This window comes from Salmo salar, chromosome ssa03 (genome assembly GCF_905237065.1).
Source record: "Salmo salar chromosome ssa03, Ssal_v3.1, whole genome shotgun sequence".
NCBI classification, from domain to species: Eukaryota; Metazoa; Chordata; class Actinopteri; order Salmoniformes; family Salmonidae; genus Salmo; species Salmo salar.
This window is the reverse complement of record NC_059444.1, coordinates 15,805,460-15,819,333: the sequence shown is the minus strand read 5'-3', so window position 1 is coordinate 15,819,333 and position 13,874 is coordinate 15,805,460. Positions and strand designations below refer to the sequence as shown.

At 44.9% G+C, this 13,874-nt stretch overlaps 1 protein-coding gene across 1 annotated transcript in view; it reads left to right on the top strand.

Moving 5' to 3' along the window:
* Nucleotides 1-13,874, top strand: part of LOC106599045 (calsyntenin-2) — a 284,039-nt gene that overhangs the window by 234,828 nt on the left and 35,337 nt on the right. Inside the window, exon 8 of the mRNA XM_014190100.2 lies at nucleotides 1,007-1,128. Within this exon, the coding sequence (XP_014045575.1) occupies nucleotides 1,007-1,128 (122 nt within the window). The remainder of the gene's footprint in view (nucleotides 1-1,006; nucleotides 1,129-13,874) is intronic.

Genomic DNA, 13,874 nt, shown 5'->3' with positions numbered 1-13,874 from the left:
GACAGTTGGCATCCAATTTGGGACACAGGAGCATTTTGTGCCAAATCTGGAGTAGTGATAGCGTAGTCACATACAGTGCTTTTAGAAAGTATTCACTCACTTTTTGGGGGTTGATGGCAGTAGTCACATAGATGCACAGCTTGTTTTGTCGTCTGTCGACCACTTCTAGTTACAGAGTTAGATTGAGTGAAGCTGTGAGGGTTTGGCTGGAGACAGGTAGCCTGACAGGCTCTTATTGATCCCATCGATCACTCCGCTCACACTGAGAGAAAAGGAGGGTCCATCGATACGCACGGCCAAAAGAGCCCTGTGTCAGCCCAGCGGCTCCCAGGAAAAGCACGGAGGGCGGGTTATGATGCCACAATGGCACAGGGAGCATGTGACATTTATTGAGCTGCCTCGTGAAGGTGGCAGGATTCATTTCAAAATGGCACATGTCAATAGCATTTACAGGACGTACCGCATTAACAAGCCCCTTTGCCCATAATGACAGACATCCTTTTAGATAGAGCACTGCTTTAGGAGAGCATTTGTAGAATATCATTTATTTTCACTCTTAACTGGAATATAGCTTTTTGGTCAGATAAGTTCCAATATATAATATAGCCGGATAAGATCCATTATATAATATAGTCGGATAAGGTCCAATATATAATATAGTCGGATAAGGTCCATTATATAATATAGTCGGATAAGGTCCATTATATAATATAGTCGGATAAGGTCCATTATATAATGTAGTCGGATAAGGTCCATTATATAATATAGTCGGATAAGGTCCATTATATAATATAGTCGGATAAGGTCCATTATATAATATAGTCGGATAAGGTCCATTATATAATATAGTCGGATAAGGTCCATTATATAATATAGTCGGATAAGGTCCATTATATAATATAGTCGGATAAGGTCCATTATATAATATAGTCGGATAAGGTTCAATATAATTATAGTTTCATACAGTAGAAGTAAAGTATCTATGTTTTTCCGTATCTTTGTGCAGAGATGAACAGACACCACTACTCCCTGTACGTCCACAACTGCCGTCTGGTGTTCCTACTCAGGAGAGACTTCACCCAGGTTGACACCTTCCGCCCCGCAGAGTTCCACTGGAAACTAGAGCAGGTGAGCTGACCTTTGACCCAGTAGTCAAGTCATGATGATGGGAACCTGCACTTGGCCTATGTTCCAATGTCCATACTAGGACACCACTTAGAATACATGCCTTATATAATGGTAGGGGCTAGGGGAGTGGGAATTGTGTCTTTGACTTTCTCAAATTGGTAAACAGTCAATATGTTACCCATTGGACAATGCTGCTTTGCTAAATGAACTTGAGGTGGGTAAGGCTTAAAAGTGAGCAGCTACTGTTGTGTTGCTTTGGAAGTCTTGTGGTGGTAAATGACTATTCCAGTCATGTCTGTCTCACTGAGTTTTTCCTCAGGTAGACAAACAGCAGTAGAGCAGTAGATTTTCTTTGCGAGACATCTCTCGTTGTTTGTAGGTACTGTGTTATAATACCACCTCTCATCTCCCACAATGGTTAGCTCTGTGTGTGTGGGTCTGCCTGAGGGCCTTGGCTTGTGGCGTTTTTCTCCAGGTGAAGGACTATCATTACTGCTGCAGTAAGAGATCATTGCTGTGGAGAAGTCTTCATCCTGATTGTCTCTACTCCTCTCGCCGCAGCAGGAGATAAGAGGATAGGATATAGCACACACAAGTAATAGCTCACCTAGTCTTTCTTCTGTGTTTATGTTTCAGAAAGTTGATTAACTAAATTACTGAGAGAGCCATTATTTCAGTACAACACAGCATATACTGTATCTGTGAAAAATGCCAAAATGACAAAGGGTCTTTGATATAGAAAACCAGGTGTAATTTTCTTCAAAAGGAATATAAATGAATAAAAACCAAGTATGTGGCCGTGTTGCTAAGAAACTTACGGTAGGATAAAAATGAGACAGGCAAAATTACTGTAATAGTCGTTTTTGTTCATTTATTCATAATCAGGTAGTGTGCTTTTAAGTCCCTGAAGCACAAAGAGAGCCAATGTGGTGGTGCACATTTGCTGTCAGTGTACTCTCACAATATATAGGTTGCGTCCCAATAAGCTATCCTTCCTGTGCACTCGTTCACTACTCCCCACACATGTAAAAGTATTGGATTGGTGTAGACACAGGCTAGAGGGAGTTTCCATATAACAGTAATTTCCTTTCAAATCAATGAAGGGAAGTGAACACATGCACACTTTTGGAGAAAAGAGAGAATATTGGGACGCTACCATAACTTTCTACTCCTTTATATGGACCTATATTTAAAATGTGTAACAATGTAAACTGTTTAATTCCATGACTATACAATTACAAAACAATGAAGTGACCAATGTCGCAACGTGAGCATACAGTAGTGTCATTGCGGTGTTACTACACAGCTATAAAACCATCTGTAACAAAGCAACAGCTTACTAGAATATCAGGCTGGTCTAACAAGTATGGATCCTCTTTGTCTATAATGGCCGGGAGCAATTGCGCTGTTTGCTGTAGGTCAAAGGAGGAAAACATTTTCTCCAAGCCAATGTTATTTTCTCCTAAGAGGCTCCTATGACCAAGAGAAGGGGTTGCAGGAAACAAATTCAGCTGCTTCGGTAAACAACCTCTCAAGTCAATACAAAGACTCCACAAAACATCTGCCAGGCAAACATGAGACAGGCTGGGGGAGCATAGGGAAAAGGCTACGTGCTACATCACTACGCTAACTCATCACCCTAAAGTTAAAAGAGGACATTGGATGCTAACATTAGCTCTTGGTTTTAGATGTTTTGAAAATGGAGCGACCACTTTCGACACTTTCCAGGCTTGTGCGTTTTATCTTAACGATCCAACACTTTTTATTATCTCTGTGCTTTGTCTGTCATGTAGGTGTTTGTGTGTGTGTGTGTGTGTGTGTGTTTTTCCTTTGATATCTCTGTCTTTCTTGTTGCTGACAGTTAATACAATATGGGGTCCTTGATTCTGTGTGTCCCGTGGTGACACAGTATAGTGCTGTGTCACCACGGGAACAGAAGTCTACAATTCCCTTTCTTCTCTCCAAAATGGCCGACAGGATGTGGGAGACATTTTGAACATGTTTATTAGGTCCCGTAGTTGAGTGGTTTGGAATGTAATACGGTACAGTTTTAATGTAGTACTGTCATGCAGTCTAATTGTGAAGACAGACGCTGGGAGACGAGAAGCAAGTACAGGGAGTGAATATAAAAAAATAACCGACATGAAACAAAACACGGACAGCGGAAACATAACGACATTAATGCTGACACGAGGATGAAACTGAGGAATAGACAAATATAGGGGAGGCAATCAATAAGTGATGGAGTCCAGGTGAGTCCAATGGAGCACTGATGCGTGTAACGATGGTGACAGGTGTGCGTAATGATGGACCGCCTGGCGCCTGAGAGCACCAGAAGGGGATCGGGAGCAGGCGTGACACTAATGGGTACACCATAGGTCAAGTTCACAATTCACACAGAGCCATAACTTTGAATGTGACTGTGATGCAGACTATTGTATGAGAGCGGAGCAGACTACTGAATCAGTTCAGAATATAGTATGAGTGGCAAGGCCATGTCTATGACAGACTGACAGCAGGCCAGTGTTCCACAAAGTGACAGGCTCCACTTACTGGTTGAAGGGTGCAGGCTGCTGCAGTATGTGAGGTGCCACAATGACAGCGTGTGTGTGTGTGTGTGTGTGTGTGTGTGTGTGTGTGTGTGTGTGTGTGTGTGTGTGTGTGTGTGTGTGTGTGTGTGTGTGTGTGCGTGCGTGTTTTTCCATTGGAAGAATAGCACTCTCTTTCTTCCTCTCTCTGGACGGTAGACATTAAAGGAGGGGAGGGAAAAAAAGGGAGGGATGGAAGAGGAGTAGAGTCTCTTTAGGTAGATAATAAGAGGGAGGGAGGGAGGGAGGGAGGGAGGGAGGGAGGGAGGAGAGGGAGGGAGGGAGGGAGGGAGGGAGGGAGGGAGGGAGGTGTCACAGCTGAATCTTGCACTCCATGTTCCATCAGCAAGCTTCCGCTGCAACTCCATTTAGCCCTATTGATTTTGCAATCTTCCTTCCTCCTTTCTCCAAACGAGAGAAAGAGAGAGAGAGAGAAAGAAAGAGTGCTATTCTGCCAATGGAACAGAGTGAGGGCGTGCCATCCATTCACTATTCACCTGACAGGCATACACGCACACACGAGCCCCACAAACACACTCAGTTACACACACACACTTGTCTCTTTCTCTCCCCTCCTCTCTCCCTCCCTTTTCCTCCCTTCCTCCCGTTAATGGACTTAGCGATGGATCACTCCTATCTACGCACCTATTATTCACTCCACACTCCCCGAGCACAAAATGGCTATCAGCAGCCTCTCCTTTAGTCCCTAGTGAACAGAACCTAACACACTGCCACAAAATCACACTACACACTGCCACAAAATCACACTACACACTGCTACAAAATCACACTACACACTGCCACAAAATCACACTACACACTGCCACAAAATCACACTACACAGTGCCACAAAATCACACTACACACTGCCACAAAATCACACTACACACTGCCACAAAATCACACTACACACTGCCACAAAGCCACACTACACACTACCACACTACCACAAAGCCACACTACACACTACCACACTACCACAAAGCCACACTACACACTACCACAAAGCCACACTACCACAAAGCCACACTAGACACAGTCACACTAGACACTGCCACAAAATCACACTAGACACTGCCACAAAATCACACTAGACACTGCCACAAAATCACACTACACACTGCCACTACACACTGCCACAAAGCCACACTACTACAAAGCCACACTACACACTGCCACACTAGACACTGCCACAAAGTCACACTACACACTGCCACACTTCACACTACCACAAAGCCACACTACCACAAAGCCACATTAGACACTACCACAAAGCCACACTAGACACTGCCACAAAGTCACACTACACACTGCCACAAAGCCACACTACACACTGCCACACTACACACTGCCACACTAGACACTACCACAAAGCCACACTACCACAAAGCCACACTAGACACTGCCACAAAGTCACACTATACACTGCCACACTACCACAAAGCCACACTACACACTGCCACACTACACACTGCCACAAAACCACACTACCACAAAGCCACACTACACACTGCCACACTACCACAAAGCCACACTACACACTGCCACACAGCCACAAAGCCACACTACACACTACACACTGCCACACTACCACGAAGCCACACTACACACTGCCACAAAGCCACACTACCACAAAGCCACAAAGCCACACTACACACTGCCACAAAGCCACACTGCCACAAAGCCACACTACCACAAAGCCACAAAGCCACACGCCAGACTACCACAAAGCCACACTACACACTGCCACACTACACACTGCCTCTACACACTTCCTCTACACACTGCCTCTACACACTACCACTACACACTGCCTCTACACACTGCCTCTACACACTGACACTACACACTACCACTACACACTGCCTCTACACACAGCCTCTACACACTACCACTACACACTGCCTCTACACACTGCCTCTACACACTACCACTACACACTGCCACTACACACTACCACTACACACTGCCACTACACACTGCCTCTACACACTGCCTCTACACACTGCCACTACACACTACCACTACACACTGCCACTACACACTGCCTCTACACACTGCCTCTACACACTGCCACTACACACTACCACTACACACTACCACTACACACTGCCTCTACACACTGCCTCTACACACTGCCTCTACACACTGCCACTACACACTACCACTACACACTGCCACTACACACTGCCTCTACACACTGCCTCTACACACTGCCTCTACACACTGCCACTACACACTACCACTACACACTGCCACTACACACTGCCTCTACACACTGCCACACAGCTAAAAACAAACCCCTCAAGCTTTTCATGTGTGGATGTTTTTTATCCCGGCCCTATTGATATGCTTATGAGGCCGTATCGACGCGGCCCGCCTAATAAGACCAAGAATAAGAGCCTTGATGGGGTGGCATTGATTTAAACCCATACAAACGAGGTATCATGTATTCTCAGCAGATCGACCCATAGACAGAGGGAGGAAATCTATGAAAACTAGAAGCTGTGAGCCGAGTGCACAGGCGAACCAGATATTAATCTCACAGAATCTTGAGATGGCGCATGAGGTCGATGGCCAAAGATTTGTTTGCGTTTGCGGGGTCAACACATCGATTGGCGTCCCAAAGTAATCGCGTATATATATGACTACACCTGATCATCTTAGGACACATCAGAGAAAGGGGGTCGTGATTGGTCCAGTATCTCCTGATCAAACCAATCACATCGGCCGATGCTAAGCGACTCTCTCAGTGCCATTATCATCGCATCTGGCTTCGATTGCTGGCCCGGGTGATACTAGCAGAAAATGACTCTCAGCGCTTGTCGCTACAACATCTATTGAGTGCTTATCTGCTTACATCTACTTATGCCCATAGGGCAGCGCACATTTGGTCCAGCGTCATCCGGGTTAGGGGAGTGTTTGGCCAGGGTAGGCCGTCATTGTAAAATAAGAATTAGTTCTTAACTGACTTGCCTAGTTAAATAAAATATATATATATTTACCATGCTGGGTGACACCCCTCCTTTCGTACCCCCACCCTGTTAATAAGCTTCATTGTTTTGGATGAGATTGATTGGGCTCGGTGCTCTGTTTGGTGTAGATAGAGAAAGGATCGAAGGGAATCAGTTCCATTCAATGTGTGATTTAGCGCCTATCCGGACTAGGCTGCCTAATTGAATTGATTCATGGTTGCACATAGAGTGATTTGTAAGGCACGGACACTTAGAAGTGTGGCTCTCTATCGTGGCGAGCCAGAGGAAGATGTTGTGCACATTGCAATTGAGCATTGCTTTGTATGATGTCCAGTCTGTTCTATTTGTTTTATTTCTATTCTAGTTGTGCTATGACTCACAAGAAAACAATATTTGTATTTTTTTACATGTTTAAATTTCACCTTTATTTAACCAGGTAGGCCAGTTGAGAACAAGTAATCATTTACGACTGCGACCTGGTCAAGATAAAGCAAAGTAGTGCGACAAAAACAACAACACAGAGTTACACATAAACGAACGTACAGTCAATAACACAAAAGAAAAGAAAAATAGAAGAATCTATGTAGAGTGTGTGTAAATGTAGAAGAGTAGGGAGGTAGGCAATAAATAGGCCCTAGAGGTAAAATAATTACAATTTAGCATTAATACTGGAGTGATAGATGTGCAGATGATGATGTGCAAGTAGAGATACTGGGGTGCAAAAGAGCAAGAGGGTAAGTAATAATATGGGGATGAGGTAGTCAGGTGTGCTATTTACAGATTGGCTGTGTATAGGTACAGTGATCGGTAAGCTGCTCTGACAGCTGATGCTTAAAGTTAGAGAGGGAGATATAAAACTCCAGCTTCAGAGATTTTTGCAATTCGTTCCAGTCATTGGCAGCAGAGAACTGGATGGAAAGTCAACCAAAGGAAGTATTGGCTTTGGGGATGACCAGTGCAACATATATGCTGGAGCACGTGCTACGGGTGGGTGTTGCTATGGTGACCAGTGAGTTGAGATAAGGCGGGGCTTTACCTAGCAATGACTTTAGATGACCTGGAGCCAGTGGGTTTGGCGACGGATATGTAGTGAGGGCCAGCCAACGAGAGCATACAGGTCGCAGTGGTGGGGGCTTTGGTGATAAAACGGATGGCACTGTGATAGACTGCATCCTGTTTGCTGAGTAGAGCGTTGGGGGTTATTTTGTAAAGACATCACCGAAGTCAAGGATCGGTAGGATAGTGAGTTTTACGAGGGTATGTTTGGCGGCATGTGTGAAGGAGGCTTTGTTGCGAAATAGGAAGCCGATTCTAGACTTAATTTTGGATTGGAGATGCATAATGTGAGTCTGGAAGGAGAGTTTACAGTCTAACCAGACATCTAGGTATTTGTAGTTGTCCACATATTCTAGGTCAGAACCGTCCAGAGTAGTGATGCTAGTCGGGCGGGAGGGTGCGGGCAGCAAACGGTTGAAGAGCATGCACTTAGTTTAACTAGCATTTAAGAGCAGTTTGATGCCACGAAAGGAGTGTTGTATGGCGTTGAAGCTCGTTTGGAGGTTAGTTAGCACGGTGTCCAAAGAAGGGCCAGATGTATACAGAATGGTGTCGTCTGCGTAGAGGTGGATTAGAGAATCACCAGCAGCAAGAGCGACATCATTGATGTATACAGAGAATTGAACCCTGTGGCACCCCCATAGAGACCGCCAGAGGTCTGGAAAACAGGCCCTCCGCTTTGACACACTGAAGTCTATCTGAGAAGTAGTTGGTGAACCAGGCGAGGCAGTCATTTGAGAAACCAAGGCTGTTGAGTCTGCTGATAAGAATGTGGTGATTGACAGAGTCGAAAGACTTGGCCAGGTCGATGAAGACGGCTGCACAGCACTGTCTTTTATCGATGGTGGTTATGATATAGTTTAGGACCTTGAGCATGGCTGAGGTGCACCCATGACCAGCTCGGAAACCAGATTGCATAGCGGAGAAGGTACGATCGGATTCGAAATGGTCGGTGATCTGTTTATTAACTTGGCTTTCAAAGATTTTAGAAAGGCAGGGCAGGATGGATATAGGTCTGTAACAGTTTGGGTCTAGAGTGTCACCCCCTTTGAAGAGGGGGATGACTGCAGCAGCTTTCCAATCTTTGGGGATCTCAGACGATACGAAAGATAGGTTGAATAGATTAGTAATATGGGTTGCAACAATTTCGGCGGATAATTTTAGAACGAGAGGGTCCAGATTGTCTAACCCAGCTGATTTGTAGGGCATATATGAGTAGCTCCAGTATGTTTCTTTTAACACTCTAAATTACCTTTGGCTACGTCTTTTTTGAGACCTACAACAGAGTCTATAGGACCAGCCATATAGTGTGCTTGTGTTTAGTTTTCTCAAAGCCATGGAGTAAGGTGTATTTGATGTCACCTTCGCCAAGCTCTGTGACAAGTAAACTCAACAAAATGAGAGAATAGAAAAGAGAAAAACATGAGACGAAACTCAGCTCTCTGTATTCAGCTGGCAGCCTTATTGACACTCTCTCTTTCTCTCTCTTCCTCCCTCTCTTCTCTGGGATAAAAGCCCATTCCTGATGTACCTAAAGGGCTGTTTAAAGCTTGAAATAATCATGAATACTAAATTATTCAGACAGACTACAGCTCTATCGCCACATTAACAGAGCAAATTCCACTCATCTGCCAGAGAGAGGGAGGGGAGAGAGAGAGATAAAGGTAGAGCGTGTGAGTATGAGAGAGAGAAAATAAAAGAGAGAGATTTCATTTCAAAGGTTCCAACAAAAATCCTTTCATCAAAGAGCCTGTAAAATCAGACTGTCCTTAATTCAGTAAACAGTACGTGTTTGGAGTGGGGCAATGATTTCTTTGGCTGGATATCCTAGCTCTCATCGCCCAAAATCAATTAGGATGTGCACGCTATTACTTCTGGTCTCTAGGAAGCCAAAAAGGGTCCCTCTTGGGACAGAAAGGGGCTGGGGCACAGGTCTCGAAACCCACAAAAGTAAGTTGAGTGTACACTTTTGCTAGGACTTTCTCCGAAAATAAACTCCTACCTATATATCAAAAGTAATTACATGTCATATTCTCCAGTCAGCTCTTTTATTAACCAAGATGTGCGTCTTTAAATTCCTTCCCTCCTCCTACAGTGTTTCGTGCTGCCATAGTTCCATGGTGTATTGAGACACATCACTCTGTACCTCTGCAGAGCCTAGAACTGAATCACCTTGGTGCCATTGCTCTGCCATGTAATGGACTGGCATTAATAATGCAGGGGTACAACAGCGGGTCGCACCCAGGGAGGGGAGGGGGACGGTAGGGGGACGGGAGGAGGAACACACCTATAGTGCAGTCTCTCTGTCACACACACAGCCTCTTACAAAGTTAGGCCAGGAATATACAGTAACACATGCATGTGTGTTAGCTAGTTTGTTAGCTTGACGGTTGTCACATCAGTAAGTCAGTCAGTCACGTCAGTCACATCCGTCAGTCAGTCATAGGGGACAGCTACTGTATTATTAGGGCTATAGAAAAATGCACAGATCTGTAGATTCTCTTACACAATCAGTCAGTCATTAAGTTGATCAGTTGATCTATTCAACAATGGATTATATACTGAACAAAAACTCAACATGTGGGGCCTCCCGAGTGGTGCAGTGGTCTAAGGCACTGCATTGCAGTGCTAGCTGTGCCACTAGAGATTCCGGGTTTGAGTCCAGGCTCTGTCGCAGACGGCTGCGAACGGGAGGCCCATGGGGTGGCGCACAATTGGCCCAGCGTCGTCCGGGTTAGGGAGGGTTTGGCCAGCAGGGATATACTTGTCTCATCACGCACTAGCGACTCCTGTGGCAGGCCGGGCGCAGTGCACGCTGACACGGTCGCCAGGTATATGGTGTTTCCTCCGACACATTGGTGCGGCTGGCTTCCGGGTTGGATGGGCAGTGCGGCTTGGTTGGGTTGGGTTGGGTTGGGTTTCAGAGGACGCATGGCTCTCGACCTTCGCCTCTCCCGAGTCCGTATGGGAGTTGCAGCGATGAGACAAGACTGTAACTACCAATTGGATACCATGAAATTGGGGAGAAAAAAGGACAGACTCTTCTTCCTGACAGGCTATTGACAAGTAGCTGATACTGGTCTCCAGACTACACTGGCAAACTTTCACTGAGACTTACCCATAAGCCCCTTTTGGCTCATAACGATCACATAACATGAACTGGGTCCATTTGGTATGCATGGATGAGAGTCTAACCTTCTCTCTAGTCTACACAGATCTTGATCCTACTCCTTTAAATGACAGTGTAACATGCTTCCCATGACAGCTCCACCCAACAGATTCAGCTCCCTTATGTTGGTAATTGTAGATAGTCAGTGGACTCAGAGGAAGCTGGAGAGCTGATCCCATCCCTCTCTGGATAATGCTATGTTTTAATGCAATGTTCAGCTGGTGGGTGTGTGTGTGCATCTAAAGCAGGCTAGCGTGCCGCGGGGCACGCTAACAGAGAAACACCCCCTGAATCATCAAAAACCTTAAGAGTCAATCTAAATAACATAATAAAATAATCCCCATCAAAATCTGTCAATTTGTGCTCCAGATTTCTGGGCTGCGTCTCAATACAACACATCTGTCTATGTGGGCCTTCCGCAACTGCGGTGGAAGGTGGCAGAGCTACAGTGGTGTTTGTCAAACCATAAGGTATCCTGAAAATCGGTCTTCTCATGAAAACATCTGAAGCAGGTAATGTGGATGTGCCAACTTCTGTCTGTAGTGTACAAACCGTTTGAGCTACAAACTAATATGACCACACTTTGGAAACGTGAGACTCTCATGAACACGATGGTATTCTCTGTTTTGCGCTATGACCCCAACACGTAACCAATACAAATGAATTAAGTATTGGAAGTAGTTTTGTGCCAAAAAAAACACATATTTCCAGAGCTTTCTTATACAGTATCTCCTAGATATACAGTGCATTCAGAAAGTATTCGGACCCCTTGACTTTTTCCACATTCTGTTACATTACAGTCTTGTTCTAAAAATGATTCAATCGTTTTTTCCCCTCATCAATGTACACACAATACCCCAAAATGACAAAGCAAAAGCAGATTTTTAGAAATATCACATTTACATAGGTATTCAGACCTTTTACTCAGTACTTTGTTGAATCACCTTTGGCAGCGATTACAGCCTGAAGTCTTCTTGGGTATGACGCTACAAGCTTGACACAGCTGTATTTGTGGATTTTCACCCATTCTTCTCTGCAGATCCTCTCAAGCTCTGTCAGGTTGGATGGGGAGCGTCGCTGCACAGCTATTTCCAGGTCTTTCCAGAGATATTCGATCGGTTTCTGGCTGGGCCACTCCTGCGTTGTCTTGGCTGTGTGCTTAGGGTCGTTGTCTTGTTGGAAGGTAAACCTTCGCCCCAGTCTGAGGTCCTGAGTGCGCTGGAGCAGGTTTTCATCAAGGATCTCTCTATACTTTGCTCCGTTCATCTTTCCCTTGATCCTGATTAGTCTCCCAGTCCCTGCCGCTGAAAAACATCCCCACAGCATGATGCTGCCACCACCATGCTTCACTGTAGGGATGGTGCCAGGTTTCCTCCATACGTGACGATTGGCATTCAGGCCAAAGATTCAATCTTGGTTTCATTAGACCAGAGAATCTTGTTTCTCATGGTCTGAGAGTCCTTTAGGTGCCTTTTGGCAAACTCCAGGCAGGTTGTCATGTGCCTTTTACTGAGGAGTGGCTTCCGACTGGCTGCTCTACCATAAAGGCCTGATTTGTTTGAGTGCTGCAGAGATGGTTGTCCTTCTGGAAGGTTCTCCCATCTCCACAGAGGAACTCTGGAGCTCTGTCAGAGTGACCATTGGGTTCTTGGTCACTTCCATGACCAATGCCCTTCTCCCCCGATTGCTTAGTTTGGCCGGACGGCCAGCTCTAGAAACAATCTTGCTGGTTCCAAACTTCTTCCATTTAGCAATGATTAAGGCCACTGTGTTCTTGGGGACCTTCAATACTGCAGACATTTGTTGGTATATAGACAGGTCTGTGCCTTTCCAAATCATGTCCAATCAATTGAATTTACCACAGGTGGACTCCAATCACATTGTAAAAACATCTCAAGGATGATCAATGGAAACAGGATGCACTTGAGCTCAATTTTGAGTCTCATAGCAAAGGGTCTGAATACTTACGTAAATAATGTATTTCTGTTTTTTCAAAAATTTCTAAAAACCTGTTTTCGCTTTGTCATTATGGGGTGCTGTGTGTAGATTGATGATAAAAAAAAACATTTAATCAATTTCACAATAAGGCTGTAACGTATCAAAATGTGGAAAAAGTCAAGGGGTCTGAATACTTTCCCGAATGGACTGTATAGTCCTGTTCAAGTGTTTTGAATCCCAACGCCACCAGATCCAAATGTACACTATCACCTCATATCCAATAACATTCAAATGTACCTAACATCAACTCTTTTGCCTCAAAACTCCATTGTTTTATATCACATTCCCTTCTGTGGGCCACTGCAGAAATGTAATAACCCGGGACCGAAACGTATTAAACTCTCTATTCATTTGACACGACAGTCTTGTAGTTTACACTACTATTTCCACGCTTAATCATTCGTACCAGAGGAAATGACTTAAGAGAGTGTTACACCATTTTCAGCTCTCCGCGAGGACCTTATTGTTTATGAGTGGCCCGGAAGAGATCGTGACAGTGGGGGCCCCAGAATTCTATTTGACATCATCGGCCCACTTCCAACAGTTAGCCAATCTCATGCTTCAGTAGGCTATGATGTGTAGCTGTGTACTGGAGCACATATAACATACACTCCTTATCAGGGAGAAGAGAAAGGAGAGGGAGAGCTGTCACCTAATTTCATCCCCTTCTCCCACCTCTATTGTGTCAGAGTCCAGGGTCGTATTCATCAGAGTCCAACAATGCTTTCACAGGAAGTGGGTGGGTCGTTTAGGACCACAATCACTTTCCGCTAATGCGTCATAGAAACGGAATTGGTTGAATGGGTCGAACAGACACGCTGATCTGTCAGGGTTTTTTTACGCTCTTTAGTGGCGTAGCACAATTTTGCAATTGTTTTCAGAAGAACATTACACTTGTGCCTATACGTGGCTGGTGAGCAAGTCAATGGGACACAACACTTTTGTTAGATCTGAAGGTCA